Source organism: Grampus griseus, assembly GCF_964374135.1.
Source record: "Grampus griseus genome assembly, chromosome: 1".
NCBI classification, from domain to species: Eukaryota; Metazoa; Chordata; class Mammalia; order Artiodactyla; family Delphinidae; genus Grampus; species Grampus griseus.
Window position 1 is genome coordinate 73,968,719 of NC_139017.1, and position 18,226 is coordinate 73,986,944.

Consider the following 18,226-nt stretch of genomic DNA (forward strand, 5'->3'; position numbering starts at 1 on the left):
GTCCAGCACTAACCTCAATCCAATCAGCTGTGACAGTGGGCACAGGGTCAAATCATGCAAAAATTCACTAACGGGGCTGGATTTTCAGCAGAGGCAATAAATGGGGTGTTTTTCCTTAAAGAGGAATGTTGTATGGGAGGTCCCATGATTCAGGTACGGAGTAATTTAGACCAATGATTCTTTACTATTTTTGATCATAGATTTTTCTGAGAAACAGATGAAAGCTCTGAAGAAGAAGTTCTCTTATGCAGAAAATTTCACATATACCTTTAGGGTATTTGTGGACCCCAGCAGCCATCCATGGAACACCCCCCAAAACACCATAGGTCTAAAGTCTATCCATAGACCACCCCAAAGGCAGGCATTAATATCACATTTATGTTTGTATCTCTTGTACCTAGCAGTGGGCCTGGCACATAGTAGTTTTCCAAAAATATTTTTTGAATGAATAAATTGAAGGAGTCATTCATTAATTAAGGTTAAAGAGGATTTTCAAAGCCAGATAGAAGCTAAGAAGTTTGGATTTGATATAAAAGGCATTAGAGAGCCATCTTGTTTGGTTCTTTTGTTGTGTTTCGTTTTTAAGCAGGCACTTGATCAGAGCTGTACATTAGAAAAATGTGTCTTTAACAGTCAATAGAACAGATTGGAGGGCAAGAGACCAGTTAGGAAACTGGAGGAAAGAGGGAATGCAAACCTAAACTAGAACACTAGAGGTGAGAATAGAAAGTATGAGGGGCAGATCCAAGAGAAAGTGTAAAAATAAAACTGATGGGGCTTCCCTGGTGGCGCAGTGGTTGAGAGTCCGCCTGCCAATGCAGGGGACACGGGTTCGCGCCCCGGTCCGGGAAGATGCCACATGCCGCGGAGCGGCTAGGCCCGTAAGCCATGGCCGCTGAGCCTGTGCGTCCAGAGCCTGTGCTCCGCAACACGAGAGGCCACAACAGTGAGAGGACTGCGTACCGCAAAAAAAAAAAAAAAAAAAAAAAACTGATGGTACTTGGCACTCGATAACATTTGGGGGTAAGAAAGGGATTTAGAGTCAAAACCTGGCTCCAAAGTTCTCAAGTCGGGAGAACAGAAGAGTGGCAATACCATTAGAAGAGGTAAGGAAGACAGAAGAGAAACAGATTTAGGGAAAACAAGTATCTCTTGAATTGAGTTTGAGGCTCAGGTGAGACTTTCAAGTGGATTCAAGAACTGAAAATGTGGGTCTGGAGTAGGTGAGAAGAGATGAAGGTCTGATCAGAAGTGACCAGCTGAAGCTGCAGGAGCAGAGGGGATGCCAGGAAGCAGTTTACACAATGCCCTGCAGCCCATTATCTTTCCTTTGCATCTATTCCCGTTTTTGAAGCCCTCCCAAAGCCATCTCTTTTTTTTTTTTTTTTTTTTTTTGGTACTCAGGCCTCTCACTGTTGTGGCCTCTCCCGCTGCGGAGCACAGGCTCCGGACGCACAGGCTCAGCGGCCATGGCTCACGGGCCCAGCCGCTCCGTGGCATGTTGGATCTTCCCGGACCGGGGCGTGAACCCGTGTCCCCTGCATCGGCAGGCGGACTCTCAACCACTGCACCACCAGGGAAGCCCAAAGCCATCATTTTATCTGATAGTCATAACAATTTTGTGAAGTAGGAAAGGAAAGGGCACCTACTTTTACAGGTAAGGAAATGGAGACTCAGAGGACTGAAGGGTTTTGCCAAACGTATTGCAACGAAGTAATTACAGATCTAGGATTAGAACCCAGAGCTTCTGATTCTTCATACAACTCCCAACTCCGTTGCCAACTGCACACAGATAAATGCCCTACTTGCAGGGTTCAGTAGTTTGCAGTAGTACTGTACCGTTGCAGTTCTTTGGGGTCTAGGGTCTTGCTTTGTTTTGTTTGTTTTTTTAACTGTTTTCGGTTTAGAGAGAAGTCTGAGACAACGGTGCTCCAGCTGGCACAAATCACTACCATTTAGTCTGTTAACGTCTCCAGTGCGAAAGAGACAGCCCTGGTTTCTAGGGAACTTATAGCCCACACTCCACGTTGCACGTTTTTCAAAGGGACCTTTCTGCCTGTCTAACATGCATGACCAGAATGAGCTCGTGAGCTTGTACAGGGAAAAGACCCACAGACTTGGACAGACTTCCAGAAGACCGCTATGCAAAACTTTCAATTCGGAAAAGTTCAAAATCTTCAAGGTTCACGGGACAGGGGAGAGAGATTATTTAGGGCTCAGGGAGGACAATGGGTTTTGTGTGAGTTTTAAGGTGAAGCCGTATGCTTGGCAAAGAAAGGCGACGGTGACCCGTCCGGATCCGCGCGGCGGCGGACGGAGCGGAGGAGGGGTCGCGTGAGTCAGGCGGAAGCCGCGCGGGGCGGAGCCGGGTGGGGCCGGACCTGGGAGTTAGCAGACCCGGCCCGCCGCCCAGTGCGCGCCTCGCCGCTCCTCGCTCGCAGCCCTGTGCTTCGCTCCTCTCCGAACATGGTAAGCCGCGCTTTTTATTTGTCTTCCTCTTGCATGAAAAGAAAAAAGCAACAGCATACTTTTCACCAGACTTGGTCTTTGATTTTTATATGGACGTGTTAGGAACCAGAGCAGGACGAATGAATCTATGGCAGGGAATTAGGAAAGAGCGGATGGAAGGAAGAAGCCCTGAATTATACCTGTAATAACAGCCTAGGGGTAGCAACGGGAGGTTCTTTTGTTTTCCAGGCGAAGGTCTAGGGCTGGGATAGAGGAAATGCACTGCGAGCCGCGCCCCGCTCGGAGCCCCGCACAGGGTGAAGCCGCCCCGACCCCTCGCTCAGGCGGGACGGGGGCAGGGGTGTCCGACCGGTGCGGGACGCCCCTCGCCGCCGCTGTCCGCGGAGCCCGGGGTACGACCTAAAGACAGGGGTTGGAATTCTGCGCGGCGACGCTAGTTATGTACAGTTCTAGAGACCAGAAAGGGAACGTTTCAGACCTAATGGTCTGACCCCTAGGGGAAATCAGAGTTTCGGTAAAAGACCGGCAAACGGCCAAGGCGCAGAGACTGAAACTGAAGCGGGTCCCAGCTAGCCGAGCGGCGCCCAGGAATGTGGGAGGAGCCCGGCGACCGGAAGCCCCCTCCTCCTTTCTTTTTCCCCCTAGCCCACCATCTTGTTAGGTGCTCACCCCGTCTCCTGTTTTTCTTCTCTCAGCTCCTGCCATCCCCATTTTGAACTCTTTTCTTTTCCATTAATACACCTCCAAAATCTGCCTCTTCCTTGGCCTCTCTTTAGTGAAGGGAGGTCTGCAAACTTCCGCCCAAGGGCCAAATCGGGGTTCTGTTCGCCCACGAGCTACGAACGGATTTTACATATTTAAATAGTTGAAAGAAAGTCAAAGGAAGAATAATACTTTGTAACACGTGAAAATTATATGAAAATCAAACTTCAGTGTTCATAAAGTTTTATTGGCGCACGACCACGCCCATTCATGAGTTTTCTGTGTGGTTGCTGCCCTGCTACAAAAGCAGAGTGACAGAGACCATATGAGCCGCACTGGCCTAAAACTTATACCATCTGGCCCTTTACAAAACACGTTTGCCAACCCCTGCTTTAGTCTGCCAGTCTGTACCCCCGACTGCGCTTTCTCCTTTCCGTGCAAAAGCGAGGAATCAATGTCCCATGGAACATAGAAAAGGCAGACCCAGCACCACCAAGTGGTAAAGACCTGGAATGACCGCCCCGGCGGAAGGTGGATGCCACCAGGACTCCTTGGGAGGAAAGGGAGCATGTTAGTTAAGAATGAGAACTGCAATACTTGAGTTTTTTCAGGCGTTACTTTTTTTTTTTTTTAACTTTCTCAAATGTTGAGTGTTTAGCATGCATTTTTTAACATTTATTTTTGTCTGCGTTGGGTCTTAGTTGCTGTGCGTGGGCTTTCTCAAGTTGTGGTGAGCGGGGGCTACTCTTTGTTGCAGTGCAAGGGCTTCTCATTGCGGTGGCTTCTCTTGTTGCAGAGCACAGGCTCTAGGTGCACGGGCTTCACTAGTTGCGGCATGCAGGCTCAGTAGTTGTGGCTCACGGGCTCTAGAGCGCAGGCTCAGTAGTTGTGGCACACGGGCTTAGTTGCTCCGCGGCATGTGGGATCTTCCCGGACCAGGGCTCGAACCTGTGTCCCCTGCATTGGCAGGCAGATTCTTCACCACTGCACCACGAGGGAAGTCCCTAGCATGCATTTTTTAAATTCTCTCACAGCACGCATTTATCACGCTGTTTTCTCCTTCCTATCATTGTTCCCATCAAATACAACTCTGAGGATGCAGTGATGGGGAGCAGTGGCCTCCATCCAAGCAGGAGATCTCCTCCTTCAGCCACTGCTCGAACTTGAGCAAAGCTTTCCTGTCTCTGGGCCTCTCTGCCCCTCCAGCACTACAAATTTTGCAATTCCATTTAAGTAATTTGATAATTGTGTTTCTTTTCCTCTGGAAATTACCTCTGGGAAGAAATGCAGGGGTTTTAACTTTCTCCATGTGGCTGATAGCAACAGTTTTAAAGGGGAAAAAAAAATCTGTCAAGATTGACGTTAAGGAGAGAAAAAGGAAAAGCAGAAAGCCACTTTGAAACTGGAAAATCAAAAAGCAATCTGAATTCCGCAAAGAAAAGAGGCAGAGGACACATCTGTAGGTCTAGAAAAAGATCACAAAGCCCTTGCTCCTCAACCTGGAACCTTCTACCCTATCTGGTGTGCCCTTCCAGTCAGCCTTGTTCCTGTAATCTGACACGTTAGTAAGACTGTGAGATTGTAGTCCTGGTAAGAAAAGCTGTTGTGCAAACACATCTGTTTCTAGGCTGTGGTATTTTGTTTCTCACCAAAACTCTGAAGCTACCAACACTTTTCTAAAGAAAAAGTTCTGACAGTGTGACCATTGAGGAAGAATAGATCTCCAGAAGGGGCTTTATAGATGCTTCAGGATGCAATGAGCACCAGGCACCTGGCTAGGCAGTTAAAGCACCTGGAGAGACTGAAGGAGGGAAGGAGACTGGCAGCTGTGCAGCTAAGAGCTCAGATCAATAACAGGGCTCACATCAATCCTTAACATATTAATTATGGGGCCTGAAAGTCTCTAGCTCTGGGCTCCAGGAAGTCCATCCCAAGAACAAATTAACGGGCTAAGTGCCACATTGCGAATGTCACCATCCAATGTAGACATTGTTAATGTCCACAGAGAAAGCTTTGGAGGAAGGGTGTGGCCCTGCAAGATTTCCAGAAAGTCTGCAGTTCCCCTTCTTATCCACCAGGGGGAGCCCACGAGTTCCTCACGTCTGGGGCCCAGGTGCTGGCTGGAATGAGGGGCAGACTCGGCATGACAGAATTTCCTTGAAGACATCTGTTGTAAGGAAGGCAGAGCCCAGAACAGGATATGAAGCTTGTGCTCCTTCTAGTGCAGCCACAGCTGTGGTTCAGCTCCGTAGATGCGATGGGAGCTGTGTGAGCGGCAACCTAAGAGCCCCCATATCAACCTTCCTGGTGTGAAGTGACCAGAGAAGTTCCACCAGCCTTTTCTGTGGGAATTAGTGGCATCTGGGAATAGAAGGAGCAAAGGCCAAGGGCTGCAGAAAGCAACCTGGAGGCTGAGATTGTAGCAGTAGCTCTGCCATGTCAGTTCCCTTCTTATGCCTGTTTCCTCACGTGTAAAATTAAGGGGTTCTAACTCTCAAATACGAAAGCTGCTTTCCAATATCCAAAAAGTTCTCAGATCTCCTACCCCATACACAATAATAACTATGCTTTTAGTTTTCTTCTAGAAAATGTATGAGTCCTGGGAATTCAGTATTCCTTTAAAAAGAAATGCCATTTCACTTATCACAGTAGCCTCCATATACTCTTGGAAAATAGGGAACTTTTTAATCTATAGACAATGCTTGGTATGTATATGGATTTGTGGATATATAGTTATACATATATTTATCCACACATTCTAAAAATATCAGTAAACCCTGTCACCTCACGCTCATCTAGGCAGTCTACTGCTTTCAAACATACCAGCATGCTCCATATTTACCCTCACTAATTTTCACCTGGAATAAACATGTGAGGAGATGTGGGGAGGAAGCTCACCGAATGTGACTTTCTGTGGTTGTCTTGGGCCCCTTAGCCCCCTAAACAACGACCGAGTCTTTCAGGAAACTGCTTGACCCAAAATGAAGAGACAAGATCCTCTGGAGTTTTCCCTAGCACCCAGCTTTTGATATCTTGCCCTTGTCTGAACCCTGAATTTTTTTTTTTCCAAAGGCAAAAACATCCAGCCCTACAGAGACTGAACGGTGCATCGAGTCTCTGATTGCTGTTTTCCAAAGGCATGCTGGAAGGGACGGTAACAACAGCAAACTCTCCAAGGCGGAGTTCCTTATCTTCATGAATACAGAGCTGGGTGCCTTCACAAAGGTATTGGTCCCTGCCCCCACCCCCAGGCCACACACAGCATGAAACAAGACCCTGGGAGAATGGCTAGGCGTGAAGGACAGCAGCTGAGCCCCTAGGGCTGAGCAAACTCTGAATGACTATTAAAGGACCTTCTGTTCTCCTCTTCTTTGAATAAAGTATGTTCTAAAGATCAAAGTTATCAAACTACACTGACATAGGGAACAGTGATTTTTTTCATTTAAGGAGAGGGGCTTACAAAATGGTAAATGGAGTAATAGAAGAGTTTTCAAATTTTATTCCTCCACCCCAAAGCCTCTAGGGCAGCCGTAGAACTTTCTGTAGTGATGGAATTAATGTTCTATATATGCGCTACCTGATATGGTAGCCACTAGCAACTAAAGGACTGACTTTCTAAATTAATTAAGTAGCCATATGTAACCAGTGGATGTAAGTGTGCGTATGTGCTGGGGGCTTGGATGAGTGGAGGATGGGGCTGATTAGGCAGGGACCGCATCCTCTTTCCACCTCCAGTCACTCTGCTTTTATGTAGTTTGTATATTGGAGTTGCATGCAACACTTAGAAAAAGTTTTCCACTGTTTTTACAAAATTGAGTAACCCCTGATGGTCACAGAAAGAACCCTGGACTAGGAGCTAGAAAAGCTGGGTTCGTGTCCTAGGTCTTCCGCTTAGGCCACTCACTTCACCTGTTTGAGTCTGTTTCTGTCTCTGAAAAGTGCGAATATTAATAACCCCTACCCGGTACCTCACACTCTTGTAAGAATAAAATGTGGAAACATTTTTGAAAGCATCTTAGAAAGTACAATATAAAGGTACTAATATCATTATTATTATTATCTTTGCAGAACCAGAAGGACCCTGGTGTCCTTGACCGCATGATGAAGAAGCTGGACCTCGACTCTGATGGACAGTTAGATTTCCAAGAATTTCTTAATCTTATTGGCGGCCTGGCCCTAGCTTGCCATGACTCCTTTATTAAGTCTACCTCTTCCCGGAAGTAAATCGGAGGAGCCTTTGGGCCTGGCCTCCAGCCCCACTCCCTTTCCTTCAGCCTCCCAATTATCATCTACCCCTCACAGCCCACACATACCCTGAGCCCAGTGTACCCACCACCCCATGCAGGCCACTCCTGCTGGTAGTAATAAAACAATATTGTTTTTTAAAGCACACACTGGAGAGTCAGTAAATTTGTGCAAGGGAGGGAGATGACTGGGAGGAATATAAATTAGATTGATGGAAACAGTTACCAGAAGTTGCAAAGTAAATAGTAAAAATGCATCTTGGGTGTATAAATATCATGACTAATGATACCAACATAATCATCTAAATTACTCAGACTGATGGAGAGACATCACTTATTGTTCACTCATTAAACATCTATACACCCCTACTACAGGCACTGTCATAGGCTTTGAAGATACAGTCAGCAAGACAGATAAGGTCCTGCCTTCACTGAGGTTACCTTCTAGTGGGGGGGGGAACAAATGAATAAACAAACAAATAAACAAAGAACTATGAGTGCAAAAAGATAGTTGTTGTCTTTCTGAAAGCCAAATTGAATTCTTTTCAAAAACTTGATTAGAGAAACTCACTGAAGATAACTGTGGTTGATGTAGGTGTAGCTGAAACAACTGTAAACAAATGTGAAAAGCCTCATAAAAATCTAGAAGCATCTTTCACTCAGATTGCCTCACAAGTATCTTTAAATTCCTCCACTTAAAGGAACTGGGACTTCATCCTGGTGGTCCAGGGGCTAAGACTCCACGTTCCCAATGCAGGGGGCCCAGGATTGATTCCTGGTCAGGAAACTAGATCCCACATGCTGCAACTAGGAGTTCATATGCCACAGCTAAAGATACTGCATGTCGCAACTTAAAAAAAAAAAAAGATCCCACATGCTGCAATGAAGATCCCTCGTGCAGCAACTAAGACCCAGTGCAGCCAAATAAATACATAAGTAATAAATTGTTTTTTTAAAAAAAGGAACTGAAAATCGTAAGTGTGATTTATGCGAGAAAGGCAGTATAGCAAAATATTGGTAAATGTACATGTTTTAAGTTTAAATATTTAGAATATTTTTATGAATACCCATTTTAACTGATTTTTTTTTTTAAGTTAACCAGCCAGCTACTGGTCCCTAGCCTTCAGAAAAGACAGTCTCTACCATTTCCCAATAAACTCGTATTCTTCTCTCTGCCCCAGCTTGATCTCTTCCACTCCTTTCTCCACCCTGTGACCAAAGAGTTTTTAAAGGCAAGCTTGATGTCACTCCCTTGGTTAAAACCAAGCATTGATTCCTCTTAATAAGCAAGATGAAATCCACAGTTATCTTTGGGCACCCAAGGGCTTTCATGGTGGGTCCCTAACCCCTTCTCCAGCCTCATTCCCACTTCTCTCTAGACTTGCCAAATACTCCTGAGCTGATAACTAAGTGCTGTGCCTCTGTCCCTTCATAATCTCTTCTTGCTGCCCTGAAAGCCCTTCGCCCCTTTCCCACCTTTTCCTACTCTATAGAGCAGCACAAGTGTCATCTCCCCTTATACTGTGCTTCCACAGCACTCTGTTCTCACCTCTCTTACAGCACTTATCACTCTGTATTGCAACAGTGATGTCTTCCCAGACTTGACTTTGAACTCAGGAAAAGGGATCTAGTTAAATGCATCACTGTATCACTAGTACCTAGCGTGGTGCCCGGCATATAGTGGGTCTGAAAAAGTAGATAGTGCTATAAAATCAGACTTGGGACACTACGCATATCAGTCAGGGTTCCCACAGGAAACACGTGCACACTCACCAGGGTCACTGAAGAAAGTTTACTGAAGAGACTATTACAAAGTTGTGCTCAGGGATAAGAGAAACAGAAGGGATGTCAAAGCACCAGGGACTAACAAAATTAGGAAGCTGTTACCACCACTAGGCCTGACTGGGCAAACCAAGGAGCAGTTACTGGAAGCTAGCAAGAACCACAGGCAAGGGAGAGGAGTTCCCACAGATGCTGTGGCCTTGTTCATAGAAATACGGCCACTATCAGACCACAGGCGGCAGGAGGGAGCCAGGGGAATAAATACCGATTTCTCTCTCTTCCCATCTTCATGATCTCCTGCCAGCACCTCCCATGGGACAAGCCAGCTGGAAAGCTGAGAAGGGCAGAGAAGCATAGAAAGTGGATATGGAGGGGCAAAGAGAATATCTATCACATCGTAGAAAGATGAGATCATTATTTCCCTACCACAGAGTTACTCCTGTCAGAGAGAGAAGCAGAGGATAAAGTGCTAATGCAAATAAATATTTTTTAGTATATATCCTTAATTTATTAAATGTTTTTTTTGTGGTTAAATTTACATAACATGAAATTTAACATTTTAACCATTTTTAAGTATACAGTTCAGAAGCATTAAGTACATTCACACTGTGGTGCGACCATCACCACTATTCATCTCCAGAACTTTTTCTTCCATGACGGAAATTTTGTATTCCCCACTCCCCTCTACTCCCATCCCTGGCTACAGACATTCTACTTTCTGTCTCTGTGAATTTCACTACTGCAGGTACCTCATACAAGTGGAATCATACAATATTTGTTTTTTTGTAACTGGTTTATTTCACTTAGCATAATGTCCTCAAGGTTCATCCATGTAGCGGCACATGTCAGAATTTCCTTCCTTTTTAAGGCTGAATAATATTCCATTGTATGTCCATCGTATGTATATATTACACTTTGTTTATCCATTCATCCCCCAATGGACACTTGGATTGCTTCCACCTTTTGGTTACTGAGAATAATGCCACTATAAACATGGGTGTACAAATATCCATTAGAGTCCCTGCATTCAATTCTTCTGGATTATACACCCGGAAGTAGAATTGCTGTATCATATGGAAATTCTGTGTTTAATTTTTTAGGAACCACCATGCCATTTTCCACAGCAGCTACACCATTTTACATTCCCATCAGCAATGTACGAGCAATGTCCAATTTCTTCACATCCTCACCAACACTGGTTATTTTCTGTGTCTTGGATAATATTCAACCTAACAGGCATGAAATGGTATCTCATTATTTTCATTTTCATTTCCCTAGTAATTAGTGATGTTGAACAGCTTTTCATGTACTTATTAGTCACATATATCTCGACTGGAAAAATATCTATTCTAGTACTTTGCCCATTTTTTCCCTATTGAGGTATTAATTGGTATAAAAAAACTGCACATAATTTATGTATACAATTTGGTAAATTTGTCCATTTTTTAATTGGGTTGTGTGGTTTTTTATTATTGAGTTGTAGGAGTTCTTTATATATTCTGGATATTAATCCCTTATCAGATACATGATTTGCAAATATTTTCTCCCATTCTGTGGGTTGCTTTTTCACTCTATTGATAGTGTCCTTTGATGCACAAAAGTTTTTAATCTTGATAAAGTTTTATTTTTGAATGTGTCTATTTTTCTTTTACTGCCTGTGTTCCTGGTTTCACATCCAAAAAACTATTGCCAGGGGCTTCCCTGGTGGTGCAGTGGTTGAGAGTCCGCCTGCCGATGCAGGGGACGCGGGTTCGTGCCCCGGTCCGGGAAGATCCCACATGCCGCGGAGCGGCTGGGCCTGTGAGCCATGGCTGCTGAACCTGCGCGTCCGGAACCTGTGCTCCGCAACGGGAGAGGCCACAACAGTGAGAGGCCCGCATAAAAGAAAAAAAAACCATTGCCAGACCGAATGTAGAATTAAAAAAAAAAAGAAAAAAAAATCAAGCAAAGATCTAGCCCTTTTTAGGAAGGTTTGGCCCATGATGTTAGGACTTCTGTCAAGATTGAGGATGGAGCAAATACAGCAAGCCCCTTCCTACTGCAAATAATGCTGGATAAAATGGAACACCCCCCTCCAAAATAAGTTTAAATACTTAGTTCAAAATTCAGAAAGAGAAATATCCAGATGCCAAAAGCAAAAAAGGAACCCACAGTTGTAATTATGCCAGAATTGAGGTCATGTGAACCTAGGCTGCAGAACAGGAGCTCTTAGCTAAAGGAGACAAACCACTAAAGAGTTGCCCTATCAGTGATGAAGACTGAAAAACTCAGCCCACCACCCCAGACAAGACTCAGAATAAGCCATAGGGGGAACAAAGTTATCTGAGAGAAGTCAAAATGCTGCACTTGTGCTTCCTGGAGGCATGGGGCTCAAACACACACTGCTGCTTTGTACAGAATCTCCAGGCTAAGAAACTACCTTAAAAGTGCTCCAGAGCAGTAAACACAATAAAACCCTAGGCAAATGCAAACCACCTCATGGAGACACCCCAGGCATTTGGAGGATTTCCACAGAAGACAAATCCTGCTAAAATAGGCTGCAAACATTACAAACATTACACTGCACGTGAGAGGCTATCAGTATGTGCAAAAGATGAGAGACTTTGCACCCAAGTAAAGAGAGAGAGCAATCTGGAAAGGACTTTAACATGTTTGTTTAAAATGTTCAAATAAATACAGGCAGGAAGTAGGATACATGAAACAAGAACAGGGATACATGAAGTAGGAAAAAAAAAGAGAAGCAAATAGAGAGTCTATACGTGAAATATATAGTCATGCAGATACATAAAGGATCATGAAGCTGGACGTTTCACCAACAATTCCTGGCCCTGCTGGGGTGATGACGGGAGGATCCCGTCCTGCCCGCTAGACCTCAGGAAGACCTCACTGACTCACTGCACCCGCCCACCTCACAACGACCATGTTGTACTCTCCACGAACCTGGTGAGAGATGTTTCGGGAATTTGGGCAGAGAGACAGAGAGGACCACACCTGTAAAGCAAGATCGATAATTCACGCTTTGTTTCTCTGCTGTCTCTAATCTCCCCTAGTCACCAGTGAAAACATTCCTGAATGGCCACAGTCAAGAAAGAAGACTCTGAGAGGGAAAGACAAGTCTGCACTGGCTGGGAACTGGCTCTCAGTGACTGAAGCACCCTGTGAGAACAGGCAGCGAGGGCGGAGAGGAACAACGATAATCCCGGGCCCTCGCCGCACCTCTCCCGGCTGAGACTGCAGCCCACACAGAGAGAAATGTTGCTGTTGCCAGATTCATATTTCATCCTCACAGCGACTTAGTGTCAACGTTATCTTAAACATGATGCATGGAGTCACCAGAACTTCTGGTAGGAATGCAAAACAAAGACAACTCAGGAACGTTGTAAGTCCAGTCCACAAAGAGATTAACTTCTGACAGAGCAAGAAAACCAAATGTGGAAGTTGGAGAAGGTGTACGTTAACATCACCTAGGCAGCAGAGGTTGCTTCATAAATGCTAGCGACCCTCTCCTCATTTCATCACCATTAAACCTCTTGAACGGATGGCTGGAACTTTTGTTCTCATCCTGCTGACTTCTGGGGAGGGGAGAGGAACTAGATATTGGGTTCAATCACCAATGGCCAATGATTTAATCCATCAGGCCTATGTAATGAAGTCTCCATAAAAACCCAAAAGGACGGGGTTTGGAGAACTTCTGGGTTGGTGAACACATGGAGACAAGGAGAGAGGGGAGCGCTCTGAGGGGACATGGAAACTCTGAGCCCCTTCCCGCAAGCCTTGCCCTATGCCTCTCTTCCACCTGGCTGTTCCTCAGTTATATTCTTTATATAACCAGGAATCTAATAAATAAAATGTTTCTCTGAGTTCTGTGAGCCACTGTAACAAAGTGACGGAACCCAAGAAGGAGGTCATGAGAACCTCCAAAATATAGCCAGTCAGTCAGAAGCACAGGTGACAACCTGGACTTTCAGTTGGCTCTGAAGTGAGGGGAGGGAAAGGACTGAGCCCTTACCATGTGGATCTGACCCTATCTCCAGGGAGATAGTGTCAGAATTGAGTTAAATCGTAGGACACCCAGCTGGTGTCAGAGAACTGCTTGGTCGTGTGGGGAAAAAAACACGCATACAGTAGTTGGTGTCAGAATCATTACCTAGCATCCTCTAAAAGTGACCAATGGGGGAGTTCCCTGGCAGTTCAGTGGTTAAGACTCCGTGCCTCCAATGCAGGGGACACAGGTTCGATCCCTGGTCTGGGAACTAAGATCCCGCATGCCGCACAGCGCGGCCAAAAAAAAAAAGTGAGCAATGAGATCGTTTTGCTGTCATTATTTAGTATCATTAGTAACTCATGGATTTAAGCATATTAAATATGTTTCCATTGTTTTCCTTATCAATGCTCATAACTGTCTCATGTTTGGCCAGTGGGAGTTCCTTTGAGTTGGGGCCTAAGTTCCTATGACATGACCCTAGTAGTCTTTGATAACTTCCTTCTTCTTGGTATAAGATGTTCCTAGATCATCTAGTGCATTTCCTGCACCAGACCTTTCTTCAAGGATCCCTTCTTCCTTTTAGCAACCTCTCATCCTTTTTGTTTCCTTTGCCCACTCTTCTTTCTGTACCTTAAGACTCAAACTCAGTCTTTGAACTTCTCCTCTTATGTCCCTAGTTTCTCCCATCAATGAAAGTCATAACCAGTCACACTTCAACTAGCACTCCTAGCTGGCCTATATGTCTGCATTCTTTTTTTTTCTTTTTTAATAAATTTATTAATTAATTTATTTTTGGCTGCGTTGGGTCTTCATTGCTGCGCGCGGGCTTTCTCTAGTTGTGGCACACGGGGGCTACTCTTCGTTGTGGTGCGCGGGCTTCTCATCGCGGTGGCTTCTCTTGTTGTGAAGCACAGGCTCTAAGCACGTGGGTTTCAGTAGTTGTGGCTCGCGGGCTCTAGAGCGCAGGCTCAGTAGTTGTGGCGCATGGGCTTAGTTGCTCCGCAGCATGTGGAATCTTCCTGGACCAAGGCTCGAACCCGTGTCCCCTGCATGGGCAGGTGGATTCTTAACCACTGCACCACCAGGGAAGTCCAATTTCTGCATTCTTAACAAGAATAAGCTCTTCAACCTGGTTTGAACCTGCACCATCTGCCCTCCAAATTCTCGGGCTTTTGGACTGAGACTACATTATCACACCGGCTTTCCAGGATCTCCAGCTTGCAGGTAAATTTTGTAGAATATGTGGAATTAGGCCAAATAGAGGGGAGGGGAACAACAAATAGATTACCTCTGCACCTTTGCTGTTTCTTCCTTCACATGGAATTCAATTTGACATGATTCGACTTAAATTTATTGTCTTCCATGTCCTAAATGTTGTACCCTTATTGTTGGCATTAATAGTAATAATTCTAATAGCTAAAACTTATTAAGTACTTACTGTGTGTCTAAGAGCTTTACATATATTATATCTTAACAAGTATTCCTCAACAATTCTATAATATAAGCACGATTATTAATGCCTAGTTTATAGAGTAAGACACTAAGGCACAGAGAGACTGAGAAGTTTTCCCAGGTCTCACAGCAAATAAGAGGCAAGGCCAAGTCTGCCTGACTCCTCATGATGGTTAATTTTATGTGTCAGCTTGATTGGGCAAAAGGGATGCCCAGGGGCTTCCCTGGTGGCGCAGTGGTTGAGAGTCCACCTGCCGATGCAGGGGATATGGGTTCGTGCCCTGGTCCGGGAAGATCCCACATGCCGTGGAGCAGCTGGGCCCGTGAGCCATGGCCGCTGAGCCTGCGCGTCCGGAGCCTGTGCTCCGCAACGGGAGAGGCCACAACAGTGAGAGGCCCGCATACCGCAAAAAAAAAAAAAAAAGGGATGCCCAGATAGCTGATAAAATATGATTTCTGGGTATGTCGTGAGGGTGTTTCTGGAAGAGATTAGCATTTGAATTGGTAGACTGAGTAAAGCAAAAGGTCCTCCCGATGTGGGTGGGCAGCATCAGATCCCTTGAGAGGCTGAATAGAACAGAAGACAGAGGAAGGGCGAATTTGCCCTCTCTGAGCTGAGACATCCACCTTCTCCTGCTCTCAGACTTCGACACTCCTGGTTTTCTGGCTTTCAGACTCAGGTGGGGACTTGCAACATCTGCCCTCCGAATTCTCAGGCCTTTGGACTTGGACTACATTATCGCACCAGCATTCCGGGATCTCCAGCTTGCAGACAGCATATCATGGGACTTCTCGTCCTCCATCACCTCATGAGCCAATTGATATAATAAATTTCCTTCTATATGTATCTATATATGCTCTTGGTTATGTTTCTCTGGAGAACTCTGACTAAAAACACTTCCAAACCCTATCTTGACCACTAATCCATTTGTTGTTTCCCTCCCCTCTATTTGGCCTAATACCACATATTCTACAAAACTTACCTCAAGTCTCAGGTCTTCTGAGAAGCCTCCCTTCCTAGTCTGACCAGTGTGACTCGCCCTGTCCCTCAACTACTTCACTACCCATGAGGCACTTAAGAATACACTGCCATGCAGCTTCATTCCATTTCAGCTGCAGATTCTGATTCCCTGAGTCCGTGGTGGAACGGGAGATTCTGCATTTCTAACAAGCTCCCAGGTGATGCCGCTGCTGCTGGCCCATGAACCACATGTTAAGTAGCCAGGATATAGCAGACATACATATATAACTTCATCAACTATATTTACCAAAATATGAACAATGGTTATCTCTGGATGCTCCTTTTGTTCTTTATATGTTTCTGTATTTTTCATTTTTCTATCAATGGATACCGTTTACTCTTATAATCAGAAAAAGGTATATAAGTATTAAGCTTTCGGGACTTCCCTGGTGGTCCAGTGTGTAAGACTTCATGCTCCCAATGTAGGGGGCCTGAGTTCAATCCCTGGTCGGGGAACTAGATCCCACATGCATGCTGAAATTAAGAGTCCGCGTGCTGCAACTAAGAAGCTCACATGCCGCAACTAAAAGATCCCGCATGCCACAACTAAGGATCCCACATGCCACAATTAAAGATCCTGCATGCCACAAAGAAGATCTTGCGTGCCACAACTAAGACCCGGCAGAGTGAAAATTAATTAATTAATTTATTATTTTTAAAAAGTATTAAGCTTTCAATGTTCCTCACAGTATTCAAAATAAAGTTCAGATTTCTTCACTCAGCACCAGTAGCTCTTTGTGATTTGGCCCTTTACAGATTCTATGTCTTGATCTCCTGCAAGCTCCCATGTACCCACACATCCCACGTACCCACCAAACCTTCCAAATCATCTGTGGTTCTCTGGATGCCTCTCCCTTATTCCCTCATCCCTCCACCTTCTTCACCTGGCTCTTACTCATCCTTCAGGTTAGCCTCAAGTGGCTCCTCCTCCAGGAAGCCTCCCCAACTCCCCTATCTCTGCTCTCTTCTCTGCACTCCAGCCAACAACCAGAAGCACTTTGACCACAATACTTTTCACCTTACATGTTTTATTTGTCTGCCTGGCCTACTAGAGCGGGGTTCCTGAAGACAGAGACTATGTCTTTCTATATTTTTCTATATTTTCTGTATTTCTATATCCTCAGCATTTAGATAGTGCCGGGCATATAGTTGGCACTCAGTAAGTTTCTGAATGAATATACAAAAATGATCTGTATAATAAAGTGCAATGGCTTTCCCAAATATTGGTTATTATTATCCTCACTTTGAAGATGAAAAAACAAATTCAGAGAGGTTAGTAACTTGGCCTAAGTCTCAAAGCTAATGAATGGTAGAACCTGGTTACTATGAGGTCTCTCTCTCTCTATATATATATATACATATATATGTATATGTGTGTGTGTGTATATATATATATATATATATATATATAAAATTATTCTAAGTTGCTGATGTCTTAATTTCAAATGCATTTTAACAGCCCTGCATTTTTACTTCCCTCTTCCCATGATTATTGTTTTTGACATCATATTTTATATCGTTTTGTTTTGTGTATCCTTTAACTATTTATTGCAGATATAGATGATTTTACTACTTTTGTTTTTTAACCTTCCTACTACCTTTGTACATGGTTGGTTTACTACTTTTTCTATATATTTGCATTTTCCAATGAGTTTTTTCCTTTCGTAATTTTTTTTTTTTTTCTTTCGGTACGCGGGCCTCTCACTGTTGTGGCCTCTCCCGTTGCGGAGCACAGGCTCCGGACGCGCAGGCTCAGCGGCCATGGCTCAACGGGCCCAGCCGCTCTGGGGCATGTGGGATCTTCCCAGACCAGGGCGCGAACCCGTGTCCGCTGCATCGGCAGGCGGACTCTCAACCACTGCACCACCAGGGAAGCCCCCTTTCGTAATTTCTATGTTTCTAGTTGTACCTTTTCTTTTTTGCTTAGAGCAATTCCTTTGACATTTCTTTTTTTTTTTTTTAAGATTTAGTTTTATTTATTTTTGGCTGCGTTGCATCTTCGTTGCTGCACACGGGCTTTCTCTAGTTGTGGCGAGTGGGGACTACTCTTCGTTGCGGTGCACGGGCTTCTCACTGTTGCAGAGCACGGGCTCTAGACGCGTGGGCTTCAGTAGGTGTGGCGCACGGGCTTAGTTGCTCCGCGGCATGTGGGATCTTCCTGGACCAGGGCTTGAACCCACGACCCCTGCATTGGCAGGCGGATTCTCATCCACTGCGCCACCAGTGAAGTCCCCTTTGACATTTCTTGTAAAGCTGGTTTGGTGTTGCTCAACTCTTAACTTTTGCTTGTCTGTAAAACTTTTGATCTCTCCATCAAATCTGAACAAGAGCTTTGCTGGGTGGAGTATTCGTGTTGTAGGTTTTTTCCTTTCATAACTTTAAATATATTGTGCCACTCCCTTTTGACCTGCAGAGTTTCTGCTGAAAAGTCAGCTGATAGCCTTATGGGAGTTCCCATGTACAGAACTTGTTGCTTTTCCCTTGCTGTTTTTGTTTTTTTTTTAAGCTTTATTTATCTTATTTTTTATTTATTTTTTGGCTGCGTCAGGTCTTAGTTGCAGCATGCGGGAT

General features: G+C 44.8%; 1 protein-coding gene across 1 annotated transcript; it reads left to right on the plus strand.

Annotated features, from left to right (window-relative positions):
• Positions 1-2,379: 2,379 nt before the first annotated feature.
• S100A11 (S100 calcium binding protein A11) lies at positions 2,380-7,563 on the plus strand. Its single transcript, XM_082661563.1, has 3 exons — positions 2,380-2,469; positions 6,244-6,396; positions 7,240-7,563. The coding sequence occupies exons 1-3, from the start codon at positions 2,467-2,469 to the stop codon at positions 7,393-7,395; spliced, it is 312 nt and encodes a 103-aa protein (XP_082517689.1). The 5' UTR covers positions 2,380-2,466; the 3' UTR covers positions 7,396-7,563.
• Positions 7,564-18,226: the final 10,663 nt, after the last annotated feature.